Genomic DNA, 22,047 nt, shown 5'->3' with positions numbered 1-22,047 from the left:
TCTTCAAGAAAATAGAGTACACACAAAAAAATAAAAAACGTGGCCAAACAGACGTGAACCTTGTACGCATGGAGCTTACAGTCAGATACACTGTACTACAACAATACTCAATCCATACTTATTAAATTTACAGCGTTTCGGACTTTCTGCCTCTCGCTCCCAATAGAATAGACTGAGAAAAGCGGTTTCCTGTATAAACTTTGAATCTCCAGCACCCAGTAGAGTTTAATAGTTGGAGCCCGATAAACATTTAGGTAATTAATGAATGGCACAAAAAGGAAGCAAAGCAACTAGACGCCGTAGCTCAACAAGAGATTTGTTAACATTCTCGGAGCTCCTCTCCACAACCCAAGAGGCGAACTCGCTCGCCCCAAGAGCAAGCTCCTTATGCCGAGATCTTAGGTTTCCCACCCCGTATTTGCTGGGAAACAGGAGGGAGGCGCATGACGGAAAGACACCTTTTTTGGACTTCAGGGATCCAGGACCCGGCTTGAGGGAAACATCCACAATCCTAAAGGCCTCGCGTAATTTAAACCTCCTCCACAACGTGGAGATCACCACCCCAAAACTTACTTGACCAACTCCGCGCAGTTACGCGAGAGACCCGCTTCGATTCTAAACTAGCCAATCCTAACTGCCAGAATCGGCGGCGTGGTGTCTTCTGGGATCTGTAGTTTCTCGAGTTTAGGATTTCCGCCTGCTCATGACTACAATTCCCGGCGACCACTGGGCTCAAGGTCGTTCCCCTTTCTGGGGGCGGGGCCCAGGGCGAACAGGGGCCGGGCCCTCCCCCATCCCCCACGTGGCGGGTAGTGGTGCAGGCACTCCTGGGGTGGCAAGTTCCCACGTGTAGTGCGGGGTAGCCGGCTTTGGTCCTCTCTGATCTCCAAGGCCTGTAGGTCCGCGCCCGTGGTGATGCCAAAGATCAAGCCGGGGACGAGCGGCCGCCGCCGCGATCGACTTAAACAGAGCCGAGAGCTGAAGAGCGCCGGAGGTGGGGACAGCCGGGAAGGGGCTATGCTCAGGTCCGATCACCGGGCAGGACATAGTCGGGGGCGCGGGCCCTGATCTGGGCCGGGACTGTGAGGCCGGTGGCGCGGCGCTCTTGGATCGACGGCCGCAGGCCTTGCGCAGCCTCTGGCTTCCTTTCCTGCAGAAGGGGTGGACTTGAACAGGGTGTCACCTAGGCTCCTAGCTTGACGTTCGGTGCCTCTGGTTGGCGCAGACACCTTCCCCCAACCACCCTGCATTCTTCTCTAGGACGGTCTAATGTCTACTTTTCGTCGGGAAATTAAGGCTCTTCCGTGTTTTCTTCCAGGACTCATGTTCAACACGGGGATTGGGCAACATATTTTGAAAAATCCTCTCATTGTTAACAGTATTATCGATAAGGTGGGTGTGGAAGAGGAAAATGAGAGTTGTGGGCTTATTGATTTTGTTCTTAGGAATACTAAAGCGCACAGAGGATGTCTGTCACAAAACAATTGTTCTGTAAATACTTGTGGAATGGATCGAAGAACTGTCTAGGATTCACAGACTGTCTTTGGCATGATTTGCTTTGTTCTGTAGGTCTGGGTTTCTCCTGCCTCCAAATTCTTTCTGTAGATTATTTACCTCATAGGTAGACATTTGGACTTGTTCAGTTCCACATTAGTATTATTACTCTATGCCTAATCACTTTTTCTAGACACCGTCTATCAATTTTTGTTTACTCCAGTGCCTAAAAAGATGTTTTAATGACAGCTTGGGAAGTTTTTTTCCCCCAGAGAACCTTATATGGTACAATCCAGTGCCTCCTGTATGGGTTATGGATGTTCTCTTACTATTCTGGATGATTGGGTACTAGAACATGAAATTTATGTGGTACAGGATATTTTCACGGTTACAAAGGAAGCATCCTAGAGCTACAGAGAGAGCATTATGTATTTAGAGAATCTCATCTTTACCTAGTGTCATTTGCAAAACGAAGGCCTAATGTTTTAACCTTTTTGGCTCATGGATTTCCTTTGAGCGTCTGATGAAAGGTGTGTACCCAGGGCACTGCAGCTTTGTACATACAAACACCCAGGTTTGTGTACAATTTCTAAGTATTCCTATCCCTGAAACTATACTGAGTTGAAAATTGAGAAATGCTGGTACAACATGCTACAATTCTCAGGCAAGCTCTTCATATATAGTCCTTTCTTGTTTGAACTTGCTGATAGTGACAGAGTTGGTGAAAAGATGCTGTTGGAATCATTTCTAAGATAGCAAACAGAAAGCCATTCCCAGAAAGAATAGCTATTCCTGCTTTTCTGATACCTAACTGTTTTCTGACTCCTAACTGCCCCAACTTAAAACAGGTGATAGAGGGGCACCTGGGTGACTCAGTCAATTAAGCATCCAACTTCAGCTCAGGCCATGATCACACAGTTCATGGGTTCGAGCCCTGCATCGGGCTCTGTGCTGACAGAGCCTGGAGCCTGCTTTGGATTCTGTCTCTCTCTCTCTCTCTCTCTCTCTCTCACTACTCCTCCCCTGCTTATGCTCTCTGTCTCTCAAAAATGAATAAACATTAAAAAAAAAACAACAACAGGTGATAGATTTCCACTTGCACCTAACGTTAAAGAGAAAATTTTGTTAAGCACATAGATCATGAAGGACTCATAACAGTGGAGTCAGAATAAGATCTCTTAACCATACGCTTTTAAGCAAAGATAGGTATAAATTAAATGATGTGTTCATATGTGCTAGTAAAGCTAACGTGGTCGTGCTTGCTCGCAGGCTGCCTTAAGACCAACTGATGTGGTGCTGGAAGTTGGACCTGGAACTGGCAATATGACTGTAAAGTTGCTAGAAAAGGCAAAAAAGGTAAAAAGGGAATTTTGTGTTTTGGTATCAGAAATCATTATGTCGGCAAGCTCACCTGGTTTACAAACAGAAATCTATTTTTAATTAATTGCTGTTATTTTAACAGCAACCCTTGATCCTTTGCTAAAAGCTTTATCTTTAAAAATATGGGCAACGGGCACCTGGGTAGTTCAGTCAGTTAAGCATCCAATTCTTGATATCCACTGAGGTCATGATCTTGTGGTTCGTGGGATCGCACATTGGGCTCTGCACTGACAATGTGGGGCCTACGTGGGATTCTCTCTTTCCCTCTCTCTCTGCCCCTACCTTGCTCAGTCTCTCTCAAAATTAATTAATCAATTAAAAAACACATATGCAGGATGTAGGCAAGATGAGTGAAAGTGGTCAAAAGATACAAACTTCCAGGTATAAAAAGAGTAAGTCCTAGAAATGGACTGTACAGCAGGTCACTATAATTAATAACATGTATTGTAGGGGCGCCTGAGTGGCGCAGTCGGTTAAGCGTCCGACTTCAGCCAGGTCACGATCTCGCGGTGAGTTCGAGCCCCGCGTCGGGCTCTGGGCTGATGGCTCAGAGCCTGGAGCCTGTTTCCGATTCTGTGTCTCCCTCTCTCTCTGCCCCTCCCCCGTTCATGCTCTGTCTCTCTCTGTCCCCAAAATAAATAAACGTTGAAAAAAAATTTTTAAATAACATGTATTGTATATATAATATATATATAAATGTTTTTAATATTTAATTTTGAGAGAGAGAGACTGAGTGTGAGCAGGGGAGGGGCAGAGAGAGGGGGAGGCACAGAATCTGAAGCAGGCTTCAGGCCCTGAGCTGTCAGCACAGAGCCCAGTGCAGGGCTTGAAATCATGAACTGTGAGATCATGACCTGAGCTGAAGTTGGACGCTCAACCGACTGAGTCACTCAGGTGCCCCTCTATATACATATATATATATATGTATATATATAATATATATACATATATATATGTTTATTTATTTATTTATTTATTTTGAGAGAAAGCGCACAGGGGAGGGGCAGAGAGAGGGAGAGAGAGAGAGAGAGAGAGAGAGAGAGAATGAATCCCAAGCAGGCTCCGCACTGTCAGCACAGAGGTCAGCATGGGGCTCCAACTCACCAACCATGAGATCCCGACCTGATCTGAAATCAAGAGTCAGACTGAGATAACAAGATTTACGCTCCATAATTTACCCCCAAATACCGTTTTTTGTTTTGTGTTGTTTTGTTTTTTAACATAGGTAATTGCCTGTGAACTTGACCCAAGACTAGTAGCTGAACTTCACAAAAGAGTTCAGGGCACGTGAGTATGCAAGTTAGAATTAGAGTGCATTTCAATCTTGTGAAACACTATCTTTTTTAATTGCTTTTTTTCCTTATTATTAGGCCTCTGGCCAGCAAACTTCAAGTACTGGTGGGTGATGTGTTGAAAACAGATTTGCCATTCTTTGATGCCTGTGTGGCAAATTTGCCATATCAGGTATGTGTCCAAATTGTTGGGAACATTCTACAAACATACTTCTGTGGTGTGTCTTTCTCAGAAGTAACTCGTGAACTCTCTTACAGATCTCTTCCCCCTTTGTCTTCAAGCTGTTGCTGCACCGACCTTTTTTCAGGTTTGTGACAAAAGACCAAAATTACTGCCATATCTTGGGCCAAAGATGAAACACAGCCAAAGATGAAAGTCAATTCAATTAAAAAACTGTTGGAGAATCAAGAATGTGTTCTGTAGAAAGTATCTATTTGTATGGAGGTCTTTGTTTCCTTTCTATTCAGTTGACATAGTTATTTGGGGGAGGTGTGGTATAAATCCTGCTTCTGAGACCAGGCAGCCCTTCCCTGTTTTCTAATACTCTTTCCATTAGTCCAGGTCAGACTTCTTTTATTACCTTATGTCTAGACAATTGCAGTGGTCTCCTAACTGGTCTCTAGCACGATATGTAACAGGGGTTTTCAAATTCCAAGTCAAAAACCCTTTAGTAGTTTAAATTTCTTGAGTCATGACTGTCATTTTTTTAATGACATGGCATAGAGTATATCAGAGAGCATGCATTGCATGCGGCCCAGGTGATTATAATTTTATGAAACTTTTGCTTGAGTTACATAAAAACACATGTAATACAGATAGTTGTGGCGTGGCCTGCAATGTCAAAGGTATTTCCTGGTCTGATTCATTGTCAAAAAAATTTGAAAGTCAAAGCCCAGCTTTGAAGGTGCTCTTCTCCAGTTCAAGAGCCTCCGAAAAGCCTCCCCATTGCTTGCCGAATAAAAAGCCCACGTTCCTGGGGCGCCTGGGGCGCCTGGGTGGCGCAGTCGGTTAAGCGTCCGACTTCAGCCAGGTCACGATCTCGCGGTCCGTGAGTTCGAGCCCCGCGTCGGGCTCTGGGCTGATGGCTCAGAGCCTGGAGCCTGTTTCCGATTCTGTGTCTCCCTCTCTCTCTGCCCCTCCCCCATTCATGCTCTGTCTCTCTCTGTCCCAAAAATAAATAAACGTTGAAAAAAAAAAAAAATTAAAAAAAAAAAAAAAAAAAAGCCCACGTTCCTTACCTGTTATAGCCGGAGGACGCCAACGTCACAATCTGTCTCTCCTGCCTCTCCTTCCATAAGGGTGTTTGCTACCCTATAAATACCACTAGGCTCCTGAGCCAATTTTGTTAGTTTGGGCTTTGTTTTCTTAGCAAGGGTAATGGACTCGGGCTTATCGGAAATACTTTCTCATCGGATCACCGAGGGCTTACATACGCAAGGATTGGAGGTGCAGCCATTATAAAAAGAAAAGCCAGATGGATCATTTTATGGTAATAAAGCTAAATCTGAAACTGTTCTGCCTTCTCAGCAGCTGAATGAATTCTCATTAACCACAGATCTTGCACTGCTATTTCCCACCTAAGACAATTAATTGAAGTTAAGATACGTTTACAGTTAAAAGTGACCATTTTCCTTACTCTTTTCTACCACTGTCTCTTCAGATGTGCTGTACTTATGTTTCAAAGAGAATTTGCTCTCCGATTAGTTGCAAAGCCTGGAGATAAATTATACTGCAGACTATCAATCAATACACAGCTGTTAGCACGTGTGGACCATCTGATGAAAGTAAGTGACTGTTAGTGAAATAATATGGCTTACCTCATCCTTGAGCATCTAGTTGTGCCTTCTGTGAGGAAAGCATATTTAATCACTAATTTAAAACTGTATTTGAAAAAAAAGGAGGGAGGTGCCTGGCTGCCTCAGTTGGTTGAGTGTCTGGCTCTTGATTTCAGCTCAGGTCATGGTCCCAGGGTCATGAGATTGAGCTCTGCATCAAGCTCCGTGCTGAGAGTGGAGCCTGCTTAAGCCTCTCTCCCTCTCCCTCTCCCCCTTCCTTGCTCCTGTGGGTGCATGCACATGCGCTCTCTTGCTCTCAAAAAAACAAAACAAAACAAAAAAACCAAGCAGTTTTTGAGAGGACTCCTTATTTTCTGATTGATAGGTTGGAAAGAACAATTTCAGGCCACCACCAAAGGTGGAATCCAGTGTCGTAAGAATAGAACCCAAGAATCCACCACCACCTATCAATTTTCAGGTGAGTTTAAAATACTAGGTCATTCAATAAAGTCGGAAAAAGGACCAAGCTGGGAGATGTGTGTCTCTAGCAGCAGAAAATATTGAGTCAACCTAAATGTCCAAGCAGGAAAATGCTAATTATGACATCTGTGTAATTGAGTAGATGGAATAATTGGATGTAAGATCATTGTGAAAAGCACAAAAAAGCATGAAAAATGTTTGCAAAAAGTGCAGATTAGAATGCTATTGCAGGGGTGCCTGCCTGGTGGCTCAGTTAAGCCCCTGGCTCTTGGTCTCGGATCAGGTCATGGTCTCATGGTTCATGGGATTGAGCCCCATGCTAGGCTCTGCATTGACAACTTGGAGCCTGCTTGGGATTCTCTCTCCCTGTCTCTCTGCTGCCCCTCTCCTACACGTTCTCTGTCTTTCAAAAAAAAAAAAATAGAATGCCAGTGCATAATTGCATACTAAAGAGTAACTATGGAAAACCTGTATCTATTTGACTTATTCAAATAAAAATTTGAATAAACAAGATAGAAAACAAGATAAAATAAAAATAGTTGGGTTTGAGTAACCTTCTGGGTAGCAGTTTTTAATCAAAATTCATGTTTCTGCAATTAAGTAGTTAGATCACTGGATGTAAAACCATACTGCGGTCGGCTTGGATAAAAACATGATTTCTTGTGTGGTCAGTAACCAGTGGTAAATGGACTGGTTAGTTACCTCTTCTGGGTCGTTTAGGGATGTTGCATAGGCTATATTCTAAATCCTATTTGGAATCATGTTTTTTGAAAATGGTACTTTGATTTTAATAAATGTCACATTCTTTATTCAGATGTGGAATAATTTTTTTTTATTTTTAAAATTGAGGATAAAATATTCAGTGAAGTGCACAAAAGTGCAAAAATCAAGTACATATCTTACTTTTTTACACATGTCAGCTAGATCAAAATACAGAACTCCAGAAGGTTCTTTTCAGTTTTATATATTAAAAGACAATACCTACAAGACATAGGCAAGGTTTGATATTTTATAACACATGATCCATTTTCTGTTTCAGGAATGGGATGGCCTAGTAAGGATCACCTTTGTTAGGAAGAACAAGACACTGTCTGCGGCATTTAAGTGAGAATTTTTCTCATTTATGATATATGAAGGACTATTGCTGTAAAAACTGCTAAGTATTAGAATTTGGTAACAGATACCTGAACAGATATCCTAAAGTGTAAAGATTATCCGAGTGATATACTTTACCTTTTACACTAACTTGGTACTTTGGGAGGCAGGAAAATTTAACAAAGAACGTTCCTAGGAATTTGGAATTAGATCAGGTTTTTTGGCAAAATGGAAAAAAAAAAAAACAAACCCAAAAACTGACCACACATCTGTCTCATTTTTCCTTGGAAAAATGGGGTAGTGGGTCCTTTCCACACCTATGAAAAATTGATGCCATTTTATTAACTTGGAAAAAATTTTGTAAGAGCAATTTGAGGCCTAAGGGAAAAAAAGAGGTTCTGAAAGCTGTAATTTCACTTTTTTTTTCTTTTTGAGGTGATGTTTTGTGGAGAGTCTAGAACTCCTTTAAGAATTTCAAAAAGGGGCGCCTGGGTGGCTCAATTAGCCATCCAACTCCTGATTGCAGCTCTGGTCGTGACCTCATGGTTCGTGAGATCTAGCTCAGCATCGGGCTGCCACTGACAGCATGGGACCTACTTGGGAAACTTTACCTTTTAAATATAACCAGTTTGTGGTTGTTTCACAAGTTTAAATATTAACACCTTTTTTAGTCCCTTAATTTTACCATGTGGAACATAGATTTAAATTTATAATAAACTGAAAGGAAATTATTTATAATCTCTGATTTTGGAGTAATAGTGATATCACTTCCTTTATTTTATAGGTCAAGTGCAGTGCAACAGCTTTTGGAAAAAAACTACAGAATTCACTGTTCGGTCCATAATATTGTAAGCAAAAAGTTTCTGTGGTCTCTTTGGTTTCGATTTGCTGTGTTTCAAAATGCCCCTCTACTTCTTACTCCTTTTCATCGCTAGCTTATTAATTTTGCACATTCCATGTGATCCTTAAAAGTGATATTTAACTAACACAACCTTAATATTGAACCCTAATATGTCAGTATTGCGGTATATTCTCGGACCAGAGCTGAGCAGCCTGGATTACACCACTAAGCTTAACTGTACAGTTGTTCTTAGACATAAAAAGAGATTCAGTTGACTCGTAATTTTCTTAAAGCTTTAGGCATGTGTAGTTTGTTCGGCTCAAATTATGTACCATTCACTATACTCTGAATTGTGATCATTCCTTGTTTGTTGCTCACGTAACAATTCCAGATTTAAAGTTACCATTCTGTAACTTTTTTTTTTAAATCCAGAAATTGGCATAATTAGAATAAAGTATAGGCTGAATAGATTTTTGGTTATGAGTCTCTTTATCATCATTATCTGTGCAACATTTTCTTTAACCAATGTTGTATGTAGGTAAGCCCACCTACACATAACTATATAGTAATTATGTGATGTCTGATAATTTTTTAATTCAAATTAATTAAACAGCAGAAAGATAAAAGCAAATTTCCATTGTATTTTTGGACTCAGATCTTATATAGCTTAATATATTGCTACCTTCAGTTTCTCTTCTTATGGACAAAGTCATAAAACATCATTAAACTGGATTAAGAAAAATATTTGGAGAAAAAAATGTGGTATGAAATATTTAATATTCTCAAAGGTTGGAGGTTATCTCTTTGAGAAAATTTGGCTGGTAAAATTAAATTTGTGCCAAGAAAATGTGAGATTATTTTTAAAGGAGTAACACCTGCTTTAAAATTTAGTTTGTAGCTTGATTTATTTTGTGACATAAAGTACCTTAATCCTGAAACTGACCATCCAGAATTTTTAAGAAAAGGGGGAGTATACATGAGTAACTCATCCAGTTTTCTGAGTATCTGGTATGCACTGAAGAACCACCGCATAACTGGTGGTCCAAGTCTTATTAACTGTACAAATAGGCTTTTCAAACTGTCGTAAGCAGATAACGGTGACTATTTTATCAGTTACTGAGCTAAACAAACAAAAAAGAGTCAACATGACTTCATTAAAGATATGTTGTTCATTTATTCTGAATCTTATATTGATAGATAATACCAGAAGATTTCAGCATAGCAGATAAAATACAGCAAATCCTAACCAGCACAGGTTTTAGTGACAAGCGGGCCCGTTCCATGGACATAGATGACTTTATCAGGTAATTACATTTGTCTTTTTTCCTAAGGTGTTTACATTTCTTTACTGTGACACCCTCAGATTAGAGATTTAAAGGCTTTTAAGCGGTATAAGGTGCTACCTGGAGTTATTGCATAGCACTTCCATGGCATGGAATAGTATTTGGTGTAGAAGATGGAGGCTAGTTAGTTGCAGCAGAATGAACATTTTAAGAACAGTAATAAAGAACAGTCCGAGCCTGGAGATAGCCTCTGTGTCAATGTGTGTTGTGGGGTGTGTGCTCCTCCCCTTCAGCCTCTTCCCCCAACTCCCATTCATAGTTCATCTTAATATGTGTCTTCATAGTAGCCTGGAAGGTAGAAGAAGCATAATGGATATAGTTGCATCTCATTCTTTTTCTCTGATGGGAATAGCTATTGTTAAAACAGATCCTACACATGAAATAATGCCAGTTTACAATCATACCTGGTTTTCATTTCTAACCAACCGGTTTAATAAAATAGTTACTTGTTTTGTAGACGGAGGCAAGTTCTACACACCTAAAATAAAAGAAGGGTGTCATAACTATCTGGGCAATGCAGACCAAACTTTGTTTTCCTTAAACAAGTAAGTGGTATGAAAGCAAAATAAGGCTTCAGTTACCCAGGTAGTTATTAACCTATACTCACAGTTTTCAATCACTAAAACTGATTTCCTAACTAATAAACCATCACTTACTGCACAGTTTTTGCCTATTTTAGCCGATTCAGATTTAAAATTTCCATGTTCTAGGAGCTGAATAAAAAATGACGATAGATTGTTACCAAAGGAATTGGTTTGACTTTTCTGAGCTGGAAACAGTTCTATATAACTAAGACAAATGGGGTTTATATTTTACATCGACAGGCTAGCAGAACTACTGAGTCTTTATCAGGGGTTAGTCATAGGAGTTGAAATTATTCATAAGAACCGATCTTCCATTTTCAGACATTCGAATCCATCTTGAACTGTCACCATCCTGAAAATAATCTCAGGTCTAAAGAAATATTTCATCTTATTTTCTTTCATTCTCACCAAATTTCTTCAAGGTTATTAAGCATATGCAGTTTGCTAACTAGGATCCAATAAATACATTGGTATCCAGAGAAAAGCAATGTGTCAGTACTTAATTTGAACCTTAGTAATAGCCCAGAGAGGAAAAATGGACATGGATGATTAGCCATTCATCTCTCTTCAGTCTCCAGTTCCAAATAGCTTCACAAGTGCCAGTGAGCTCTTATGCCTGGATAGTGGAGGTCTAAGATAATTTGGTCAAATTCACCATGACTTAAGACATACAGGCTATGACAAAAGAGGCACCAAAATGATGTGATTTTTAACCAATATTTATCTTAGAAATTTAATTGAAGAATAAAGTTTCTTTAATGACTGGTGTTAGGAGTGGGTGGGTTTCAGAGGTTTGATGTGTCTGTTTTAGAATTCATGGTACACGAACTATGCATTGTTATAGGTTATAAATTATCTTTTCAATACCATCTCATTTTGGTTTCTTTTTTCAGATTGCTACATGGATTCAACGCAGAAGGTATACATTTTTCTTAGGTATCTGGAAAAGAGAATTTTCAAGCCCAAGAAAAAGAAACCACAATTATACATTTCTAACAGAGAAGATAAACTATGCTTTTGCTCCACTGGAACACTATGTGCTTGACTAGTTTTGATTTAATACTACCACTGTCACCATTTATTACTCTGAAGTTTTATGGTAGTAAGGGTAGTAAGTCAATTCTAAGTACCCAAGTTTTTTTTTTGGTTTTTTTTTTTTTTTTTTTTTTTTTGGTTTTGGTGTTTTTAATATTTAGGGCAGGGTCCAGTCTCTACACGGTAATCTTTAAGAGCCGCAGGCACGCACAACTTTACACTTAAACTTCTTTCTAACAGTTTATTGTATAAAGATGTTACTCTTCTATTTTCTATGTTATATATTACCATGAGGGCCTCTGTAGGCCTTTGTCCCTCAAACAGTCAGTCAGACAGTTGAAATATGCTTAACTCAAGTTACATATTCCCCGTACGATTTCTTTTTATTCATGTGTACAATAAAACACTTGTTTCTTATTTTGCTTCTCTCATTTTTTCTGTTCATCTTATACACCTTCTATCTCTGCCCACACCTTTAAGCTGTCCTGTAGCATCATAAGCTACTTCACAGTTCTGGATAAGCGTGAGTCTGCTACTGCCACCGTGTGGTGGTGCCGGGCACATTACTTCTAGGCATGAGTTTGTCAACTGTGATTAACAGGACGCTCAACTAGGATGAAATCAACTATAAGATAGTATGGTTTTTTTCTTGGGGAAAGCCACTGGTTTAACGAAATTCTAAAGGGTTTTGTAAATCAAAACTGGCTATGAGGTTAAAATTCCGCCCTTCAACTTACTTAAAACAAAAAAAATCTTAACCAGCCATTTTCCCAGAACTACAGGCTCCCAGTGTTCACATGACTTACGGAAAATTAAAAGTTCCAGTACCTTTTCACATACTGTTCTAAGCTATTTTTAAAATGTTTTTAAGTTTTAAAATGTCAGGATGAGGATTTTAATAGATACATAAACAAGTCTTAATTGGCTACTATGTTTAAATCGTTATTAATGTCCTGTAATAATTACAGTAGCTGATAATTTATATGAGGAAATTAACAAAAATATCTTAATAATTGGCTTTTTAAAAACCTAACTTAATAGAAAGATTGCTTCCAAATTATTTTAACAAAGGTACACTGAGTAAACCTAGAAGGGAAGTTGTTTGCCTCAACAGATTTTTTTGGAAATCTGGATTCAGAGTGATATAGTAAAACATTCCTATATAAATACTTTTTAATAGGAATATCAGCTTTCAAGAAGTCTAAGTCAAGAATGTTTAATCCAGATCCAAAAATTTTTCTTTAAATAATACTGCATCAAGCCACTTTTGTTACATAAACATTAAATATACCTCAAGAGCAGGGGTTTTTTATTATCACAAAACTACTTACTTTGCAAAATTCATTTGTACCATCTCTATCCTTATAGGAAAATTTTAAGAATTAATTCGGCTTTCCCTCTTATTTCCTCTTCCCTCATGAACTGACTTTTAGTCCCTTTTCTGACCTTCAGTTTTCCCTATCTGTAAAACTGAAGGATTGGATTATAACCACCAACATCTTTTCTGGTATCAATTTTCTATAGACCTTGATCACTTATCAGAATGAAGCCATTATAGTATAAGGCAACATATTTGAACATAAGGAGACCTTCCAGAGATAGTACCCATCTTAATTAATAAATGAAGATGAATCTGCTGTGCTTTAAAATGAGCAAGTTCACATCTCTATTGTCCTCTGAAGGTTGGTTAGCCTCAAAAACTACCTTTTTAAGCAGCTGCTGCAAAGTCCACAGTAACTGCTCCATTCTTTCTCTTCTCTTAGAAATAAACACAAATAGAACGTTATCTTACAACTGCAAGAAAACCTGAGTCCCTTCCAAAACAAAGGTGATTGTTCTGAAGTAAATTATCTCTAAAACTCATTCCATAGATATCATTTATTAATAAGCACATTGTGAAAATCTACATTTGTTCTAGATTTCAAGTTTACAGAGGAGCATTTCACCATGGTGTAGGATTTCCCACAACTACTCTCTGGTTTCTATGAACAATGAAGTAGGGAATCTGGCTCATGTGACTCTCTATTCATAGCTTCCCTTTGGCCCAAATGAATGAGCATTAGTTCCTTAGAGTAAATCAAAACAAGACATCCTTGGGAGACTTTTTGTTGTTAATCTACTCCTGGACTCTATCCTAGGAACTAAGGGAAAACTCCTAGAGAGATATATAAATCTTTTAACAAAATATTTACATGAAAAGTGGCCAGTTTTCTTCCTTGGAGTAGCAATCTGTAAAAATAGTGCCACCATTTAAAAAGCAGCATACCCTAGACCAATTTATTGGTGAGGATTTGGTGATTCTCACCAAATAATGATGAAATATCACAGAGTAGGTAACAGATGGGGCTTGGGCCAGATCGATCTGCCTTTTAAGGCAAAGTCAACTCTTTTTTTAGCTTAATTCTTTTTCAAGGGAGTGATGTACTGTCTACACTTGGCTTAAACTAACAGTTCTATTATGGACTACTTTCAGTGTACATGTAAATATTCATGCATCAGAAGCCAATTTCCTTTACCAGTACATTTAAAAGGTACATTTTGGGGTGCTAATGGACACTTCAACTTAAGTAATGGTATTGGTAAGGATCAAATTGCACTATTAGTCCTGTTAATACCACACTGGAACACACACTGCATATATATATGTATTATCCTAAGATAAAACTCTTCTCAGAATTTCATTACTTTTTATTATACACCAACTAGTTTATATTTTAGTTCTTTACAAAGAAAATGCTAAGAAAATTATAACCACATTATATGGTTGTAAAATCATAATTCCAGATTTCTTTACATATAAGATGGAATGGTCCAGCAGCTATGTCCACTGTCACAGACTTTAGTTCCATTCAATGATATGGCACATCCTGCAAAATTAACTAGTCACACACAAAAAATGTCTCAAATACAGTAAAAATGTACACACAATAAAGGTAATTTACAATGACAATTAAGGAATGTAATTTATCTTGGCTGTGCTTCAGAAATTGAGGGTCAAAAGCCTTAGTCAAGGCACAAAGCAGGAAGAGGTGAGCACAGCTGTCTCTAGGAGTGGGCAAGGTATGTACAATCACTGATGAGGTATGCATGCACTCAAAGGATTTAAAACTGCTCAGTCTTGCTACGAAAATTCAACCGAGTTAAAAGGAAATGCTGTGGCTTCCCCCTACTATTCACCTCTGGATCAAGTCCACAATCTCACTTCATCATACAGAAAATAAAATTGGCAAGGATCTCCAAAAGTAAATCACCGTTTGGGTAAATGAAACAAAATGCTTCACTATTCCCAATCTTGGTTGTGCCTCGTGGACTAGAAGCATTTTGTAGACAAAGGAGTGTTTCACAAAATTGAAATGTCATTCAGGTGAAGGGACAAGACATTTTCCACAGACACTTAAAATTTCAAACTTTCAAATGGCCCTTAACAGCTGAACCACTGTATGTTACAGTAATGTGGGTTCTGGGGATCCTCTAGCAGCAAATGCTGATTTAAAGGGCACGGGGTCTCTTCGGGTTGATTTGCTTGCTGGCCTGTTCTTCTTCTTGTAGAGCTGCACGAAAAGATTTCACTTTATCTTGGAAAAAAGAAAAGAACAAGAGAGTAAGTACTGCATCGCATGCAATACAGTATATAATTTCATGGGTCCTATCAAGTCAGCTGTCTTACTTCATAACATTAGCTAACGATCTTTCCTTTTGTTCTTTGCTGTCCAGAAACTCAGAACTAAATACAATAGTCAACTATAGCAACAGTTTCATTATCCACAGATTCATAAAATTATGTTTTTTTCTATACCTTGACCTTTTTTGATCTGCTTGGTACATTTTACAGTGTTCAATTTTAGTTTATCTGAATTCCTTTTGGAGTGTAGACAGGCTAGATATGTGTGTGTTAAATGTGTATAGTCATGTCTAAAAGAACACTGAGTCTTTTTGTTTTTCAGTACTCCGTACTGAAGCCCCAACGTGGGGCTCAAAGTCACAACCCCGAGATCCAGAGTCACATGCTCTACTGACTGTGCCAGCCAGGCACCCTTCAGTCTTATTAAACTATAGACATTTCTTTCCTCAATATATTAAGAAGCTTCTATACCCAATGCCTACTTTACTCAATTAGGCTATGAAATTTCAAAAGCTGTTTGAATTTTTAAAAAGAAATGTTATTTTGTACTGGAAAGGGAGACAGGGGCGGGGGATTATAGCACAATACATTTTTTGGTCTTATAATTCTGTTTTACTCTTATGTATTAACTCAGAGTCACATAAGAATAGGAAATAGGTAAACTGACAGGCAAATAACAGCTGTGAAGATGAGAAATATCTCATCTCCTTTCTTTAACTGCAGGTGATGTTTCCCACCAGCCGCCCCCCCCCCCCCATCTGATAATATCTAGACATTTCTGTTTGTTTCAACTGGGGTAGTGACCACAGTCCTCTTGTCAACAGAGACCAAAGACACTGGTAAGCACTGTACAATGCAGATGATAGCACCCTGAAAAATTACCCAACTTCAAATGCACTAACAGCACAAAGGTGATGATCTTTAGAAGAAAAGATTCGAAGTGGAATCTCAATTTCTTTCCCCCCTTCAGAAGTACAGGGGTATTTAAAAAATTAACTCTTCTGAAATTTAGAAAGGAATTTAAGGACTTCTGGATCTCATACCTGCTAAGACAAAGATAAAAGCTCTCATACTTCTTATACACCAAAATTACCTCTGAAGGGCAAAAGAATTTTTTTTCTAAGAAAGGACTGAATAATACAATAGCTAGACAGTAATTTCTTCAAAGTTATGGATATGCTTGATATACATAAATACTGAGAAAATTAAGGAAGTCAACTGAATTGAATACCACATATTACAGAGAAAAAAATGAGAATTATGATCTGTTCTGAACAGATTAGCTGCTTGTAAGTTCTGACAGATTAGAAAAATGATCAAAACACTTTAAATCAAAGCTTGAGTATGAAGAACATGAAAAACAAAAATAAATTTTAGAAATCCTACATTTTTACAATTGTGAATTGGGTAAATGGTCACTGCTGACTCTTTATAGATTATGTAAATAACCAACTTCACAAAGACCCTACTTTAAAAACTTAGCCAGTTTGGTGCTAAAAACTAGCTATTTCAATTGGGTCTCACTCTGCATTTCACACACACATGCACAGATGTCCATTCGCATATAAATGGAGACAACTACTTTGCCAATGCCTAAGAAAAAAGCACATACAATAAATGCATTTCTGAAGCTACAGATAACCTAATTATAAAAAGCCAAGAAGACAAGGCATGTGGGTAAGTCACATGCTTCCCTCATTAGCAAAGCAGAAAGAATAGTTGCTGAAAGGTCTTGAGTTGCTCAAGGTCTTGAAACCTTCCCCCTGATGTTTTAAAACAAGTGTTCAAAGGAAAAACATGACACGGATGCACAGAAAAGAGATGAAAGCAGATAGGAGGCTGGAGAAGAGATGGCCCTGAAAAGACGTAATCTAAGCAAAAGCATTCTGAAAAGCACTGGCCGATCAAACTAAAAATCTGAATGAGTGTATAAAATTTACAAATTTGTTAAAATACATTTCCCTCTTTAATCATAATATGCTTTTATCTTTACAAATGCCTAAAGAGAAAAGAGAACTAAAGAACACTTGAAATGATATTCCATGTTTTTAGAAAAAAAAAACAGAATGATTGGTTTGTCTTTAAATACCTCTGGAAATGTATTAATGGTGCCCATAATTTTTATTTCAGATGTCCTCTTGCAATATGAAATCCTCTACTAATTATATTCAAGTATTAAGTAGACGTAAAACACTAAAATGAAAAAGGAATTACCCCGCAGCTCAGTTAAAATGTCTATTTTTTGCTCAAGAATAGCTTCAAGTTGAGTAGCATATGAATCTACATCATAATCTACTTCTTCAGTCATCTCTAGGAGAGCCTTTTCATCTTCTAACCATCGAATAGATTCCTAAAAGGACAAAAATTCAACAATCCAATAAGCCTCTCTGTAAGACAAAGACCAATTAAAAACGTTGGCATATGCTAAATATCATCAAACATACTGAAGATGGAATTCTCTAAAACTAGAGAATTTAGTAAGTATAAAACATCTTTATTTACAGAATAAAATTAAGAAATATTTCCTTAAATTCAAACACAAACACAAATATGATAAGACAAGCAAGAGAACTTCATTTTTCTTTTACTGTGCCCTGGGTAAGGGTGTGAATCAAACACGTAAGTATCAGTGAGCACATTAATTCTCAAAATTTTAGTAGCTATCCCTAAAATTGGGGGAAAATGGGTATAACAAAGCTACTGAGCAATCAAATGAGGTCTATGGTAGCCTAGAACTTGTAAATCATCTAGCATTTACATCCCCATTTGTGGCCTCACAGTGGTTAAACACCAGCTCTTCAAAATTATTTTAACTATAAGGGACAGCCAATTTTAGAAGAGTCTAAGAAACCACTAAATAGTAGCTACTTACTATTCACACATGCTTTAAAGAAACCCTTCATTCTTAAGTGATTTTAGATAACGTGGAATTTAGGAGTTTCACTTCCTAGCAATGTAATGAATCATACTGATTATTAACAAGTTCATATCATTCTGAATTAAAGAGTTTTGGGATATAAAAATGGGCACTTTCTAGCTTCCAATGCAATTTAATGGCTAATTATAACTGGACTGTGTATCCTAAGAATTAGCTAATGTAGGTATCTATTAGAAAATTATACATGTATCAGTTAAAATATATATACGCACACCCCCCACAATTTTTTTCTTTTTTCTTAGCTATCTACTTACTTTTTTAAAATAAAACCCTATTTTAAGAAATGGCAGATCACAGTATGGAGGAACAATAAATGGAATTGTAAAAAGAATACTGGACTGAAACTCAAAACATCCAGTTCTGCCAAAGAGCAAAGAACTTTTTAGACTTCACCATAAAATGGCAGAGTGGGAAACGATGGTCTTTTTTTTTGACAGACACCTTGCTCCAAAAGGACACAAATTTCTTAAATTACAAGTGTCCTTTCTTGATTTAATCTAAACATCTAGGCCTTTAAATAGATTCTCATAGTAAGAGTTTGACTAAAACTATAACAGTTTCAATGCATGTACATCCTATTCTCAATTTATAAAATTAATAGTTCACTTATATTTTAAGCCTTTCATCCAGGTGCTCAAATGGTCTACAGCTGAGTCATGTTAATATCTCTTCAACATCAGAGAAAGAACACAGGTCAAAAGAAAGACTGAGCTATTGTTCACTTTTTTCCCAGAACATATTTAGAGTTTCCATAATGATATCCAAACTTTATCTACGCTTCCTTGTAAGTATCACCCTCTAGGATATTTTCTTGTTAAAAAGGCAATAGGGGGATCAAGAGGCAAATCATCAAGTAAACGTGCTTTTAACTGGCTGAACACAATGGGATGAATACGTCAGGAGTTGCTGTGACAGGCAAGGATTTAACACCCCTTACTCATCTGCCACTGACAGTAACCCTACCTCTCCTAAAGCAATCAAAGAAAAGATATTTCCTCAACTACTCTGATAACCCTTAGAAGTTTTTCTTACTGCTGTCAAATAAACTGATCTAACAAGAGAGAAAAGGATAGTGGAGGGGAGAAGTTCAACCCTTCTCTAAAAATGGACAACTAAAGAAAGCAAATACAACAGAACAGTAGTAAATAAACCAGATTCTTTCACCATAGTGCAAAATAAACATTGTAACCATCAATCATTCTGTTCAAAATATCCTGTGTCATATATCCCACAAATACACATACACACAATAAGTATATTTTTAGATTGGTGTGATATTCGAAGTATTATGAAAGTTTTTAGTTAATTTCCCTACAGAAACATTTTGATGTAAGGTCCTGTCTTAACTTTACCTGGAACACTGCCCTGTGATCTTCTACAACTTGTTCTTCCATTTCTACCATTTGTGAGACGGCTTCGTGGAAAGTAAACAATTGGGGGGAAACCTCTTCTTCCTTAAGATGAACACAGTTTTAAAAATTAGGACTTTACATTTTAAATGTTACAAAAAAATAGTTTTTCTAGGTCACTTATAAAAATGCCATTTAGAAATTGAGGAGGTTTGAAAGATAAAGACTATGAAAATATAATATAAAAGGCAAAGCCACAATAAGATACCCCATATTTAAGCATATTAAGTAAGAGATAATTTTCATTTAGCACAGACTTTACTGCAGAATTACCCTAAAAAGGCAATCTCTTTTGGAACAGCGCAACTTTTCAAAAATACATTTATTGAAAGCAATAAAGATGCTGAAGTATTTCTTCAATATTGTTTAATTTTCACTAACAATTTAAATCATAGGTATGTCTTATACATCTTTCCACCAGAAAAGAGATTTCAAGATAATGTCTTTCATGACTGTGACTATCAAATTAGTGTTTTGGAAGGTCTCAACTCTTACTCAGTCTTAATTTCTGAGTTACACCATATAACGTGCTTCCAGTTTTTAGAGAAATCTTAAGCGACAAATGACAACTTTACCTCATCAACAAAAAATCCACATACATAAATATAACATATTCCTATTTTGGTCCTACATCAAGTGAAAACTTCTCTAGCCTCGCTTTCTTTGTGAGCTTCTTTACCAGCCCCAATGTCTAATGATTTATTTCCTCAAAATGTGGCTTTAGGGACAAGGTTGACTTAAAATCACTTTATAAACTTTAAGTAGAAAAAGCAATGTTTTTCAAACAAAATACACAATTCTAAACATATGTACATATTTCGGTTAAATATTATAAAGAGACATGTGACTCTTTCATCGTATGCTACCATCACTACAAGTTTATACATTCAAGTTAGCCAATGACCTTTTTATCTTCTCTTTGGGAAACAGGCATCTGTTTTCATTAAGACATTCAGGCGTTATTCTTTCCCTCACTCCCTCTCTCTCTCCAATAAACACACTCAACCAACTTTACTCATTTTACCTGCCCACCTCCCTTTAAAGCCCAGAATGTCTTCTTTCCTTTGCTTTAAAATATTGTTCAAGTTCCTATCATTTCCCTGCAGTCTTGGAAGACTTTTGTTTGTGCAACTATTTCTGGAATTCTAATGCACTTTATTATCTTCTAGTTTGTGTACTTGTGTCGGTTTTATCTCTAAGGCAAGTCTTAGACACTATCCCATTTTAATTTACCTTGTTAAAACTTAACATGCACATGCACCAATACTTAACTAAAAACTAATTCTGAACCACCTCAAGGTAGTTTCCCAGGGGTGGCAAAATTCAAAGTTTCCTAGGGGTAGCAAAACTCACACTCTCTCAAATATGGAGGAGAATGCAAGAACTCATGATATTATGCTTAAAAACCTCTGGATCAGTTCTCGTCATCTAGCCAGCGTCTCCAAATTAAAGTCCTACAAAGACCCAACCCAAAAGATGTAAGAATAAAACAGAAAAGGTTTGCTACAGAGGGGGCCTATCTTGTTCTGGCTTTCTACATCCGTAAAAGGCACCATATCTAAGTACAATACATGGTTTGTGTTAAGAATTCTAAAAGCAACTATGCTTTTGCTTCAAAACTTTTAGAGATGGGGGATAGACTAAGGTCAGAATCTCATTTTCAGTTATTTTCTATGGTTCAAAGTTTAGAACTCTTACTTTTAAACCAGTTTCTCAATTTTGGCACCACTGACATTTGGGGTTCGAGGGAAGACTGTCTTATACCTTGTATGATGTTTAATAGCATCCCTGACCTCTACCCACTAGATGTGACAACTAAAAATGTCTCCACACATTTTTCCCTAGGGGGTCAAGTCACTCCTAGTTGAGGACCACTACATTAAGCCCTTCATTATTAACAGACAATAATTTGGAACAACATAACAAAAAGTAGTATGCCCATTTGTTGCTCTAGAATATTGTGGACTTGAGTTAAAAAGTATAAAAACATTAACTTAAAGTTATATAATTTCCAAAGAGTATTTTATTATTGCGGCTAGCAATACATTTAGTGGACCTAAGATTTGGCTCTCACATAAGAAAGATGGAGATTTCAGTTGTGGCTTTAGCACTTACTATATGTATGATCTTAGTTGACTTCCTTCACCTTTTAGAAAATCAGTTAAAAAGCAGATAATTATGGCACCTATCACATCAAATTCTAAGGATTACATCAGATGATAAATAAAATGCTTACCAAATGTAAGTCATGTAGTAAGAAATTAGTAAATGCCACTTTTTATCATGACAAAATATTACTATAAGATTCTTACTGAGAAAAAAAGGGTATAAAACTATATAATTTTTAAAAATGAAGTTTTAAAAAATTATTTAAAACGCAATTTTAAAATATTTAAATAATTAAAATTCTTTAAAAGTTAATTATATAAACTTTCACATCTCACATAAAGGAATCCCCTCAATATGTTAAAGTAATTATGTGAAACTGTGTGTTGTGCTTTTTTGTTACTTTTTAATATACCTCGTAGTCCTTATAAAATGGGGGATATAATTTTTTGAGTAATCGGGAATCATATGTTAAATTATGAAATGTCACTAGACATTTCAAACATATAGAATACAACCATATTTAACAAATGTTATTAGCATTTTTCCATGTTTGACTTCTGATACAGCCCATGGTATCCTTTTAATATACGTGCATGTGTCCGAGTTAATTTTGTTTTTAAGCTGTATGTATAATATATGGTATACATAA

The 22,047-nt window shown here is 37.2% G+C and overlaps 2 protein-coding genes across 7 annotated transcripts in view; one reads left to right on the top strand and one right to left on the bottom strand.

The window, feature by feature from the left end:
* Nucleotides 1-760: 760 nt before the first annotated feature.
* DIMT1 (DIM1 rRNA methyltransferase and ribosome maturation factor) lies at nucleotides 761-11,737 on the top strand. 3 transcript variants are annotated; one of them, XM_045494327.1, is made up of 12 exons: nucleotides 761-994; nucleotides 1,319-1,392; nucleotides 2,764-2,850; nucleotides 4,100-4,161; nucleotides 4,245-4,338; nucleotides 4,425-4,474; nucleotides 5,828-5,951; nucleotides 6,328-6,420; nucleotides 7,462-7,526; nucleotides 8,302-8,365; nucleotides 9,556-9,662; nucleotides 11,179-11,737. In XM_045494327.1, exons 1-12 carry the CDS (start codon nucleotides 916-918, stop codon nucleotides 11,219-11,221), a joined length of 942 nt encoding a protein of 313 aa, XP_045350283.1. In that variant the 5' UTR covers nucleotides 761-915; the 3' UTR covers nucleotides 11,222-11,737. The 3 variants fall into 3 exon arrangements, with proteins under 3 accessions (XP_045350283.1, XP_045350293.1, XP_045350301.1); XM_045494337.1 differs by having other exon boundaries at nucleotides 762-976; nucleotides 1,317-1,392; XM_045494345.1 differs by lacking the exon at nucleotides 1,319-1,392 and having other exon boundaries at nucleotides 762-994.
* Nucleotides 9,509-22,047, bottom strand: part of KIF2A (kinesin family member 2A) — a 67,314-nt gene continuing 54,775 nt past the window's right edge. For all 4 annotated transcript variants that reach the window (XM_045494317.1, XM_045494318.1, XM_045494304.1 and 1 more), the window contains 3 exons: nucleotides 19,233-19,334; nucleotides 17,157-17,292; nucleotides 9,509-14,895 (listed from right to left, as the gene is read on the bottom strand). In XM_045494317.1, coding sequence (XP_045350273.1) covers nucleotides 14,810-14,895; nucleotides 17,157-17,292; nucleotides 19,233-19,334 — 324 coding nt within the window. In that variant the 3' untranslated portion in view covers nucleotides 9,509-14,809. The remainder of the gene's footprint in view (nucleotides 14,896-17,156; nucleotides 17,293-19,232; nucleotides 19,335-22,047) is intronic.

The sequence above is a fragment of the Leopardus geoffroyi genome, chromosome A1 (genome assembly GCF_018350155.1).
Source record: "Leopardus geoffroyi isolate Oge1 chromosome A1, O.geoffroyi_Oge1_pat1.0, whole genome shotgun sequence".
Lineage (NCBI taxonomy): Eukaryota > Metazoa > Chordata > Mammalia > Carnivora > Felidae > Leopardus > Leopardus geoffroyi.
The sequence above is the reverse complement of the archived record's forward strand: the minus strand, read 5'-3'. Positions and strand labels throughout refer to the sequence as shown.

Coding starts and splice junctions, on each gene's coding strand:
- DIMT1 (XM_045494327.1), top strand. CDS start 916: ATGCCAAAGATCAAGCCGGGGACGAGCGGCCGCCGCCGCGATCGACTT. Junction 5,952..6,327: donor GTGTGGACCATCTGATGAAA/GTAAGTGACTGT, acceptor TCTGATTGATAG/GTTGGAAAGAACAATTTCAG. Junction 6,421..7,461: donor CACCACCTATCAATTTTCAG/GTGAGTTTAAAA, acceptor TTTCTGTTTCAG/GAATGGGATGGCCTAGTAAG.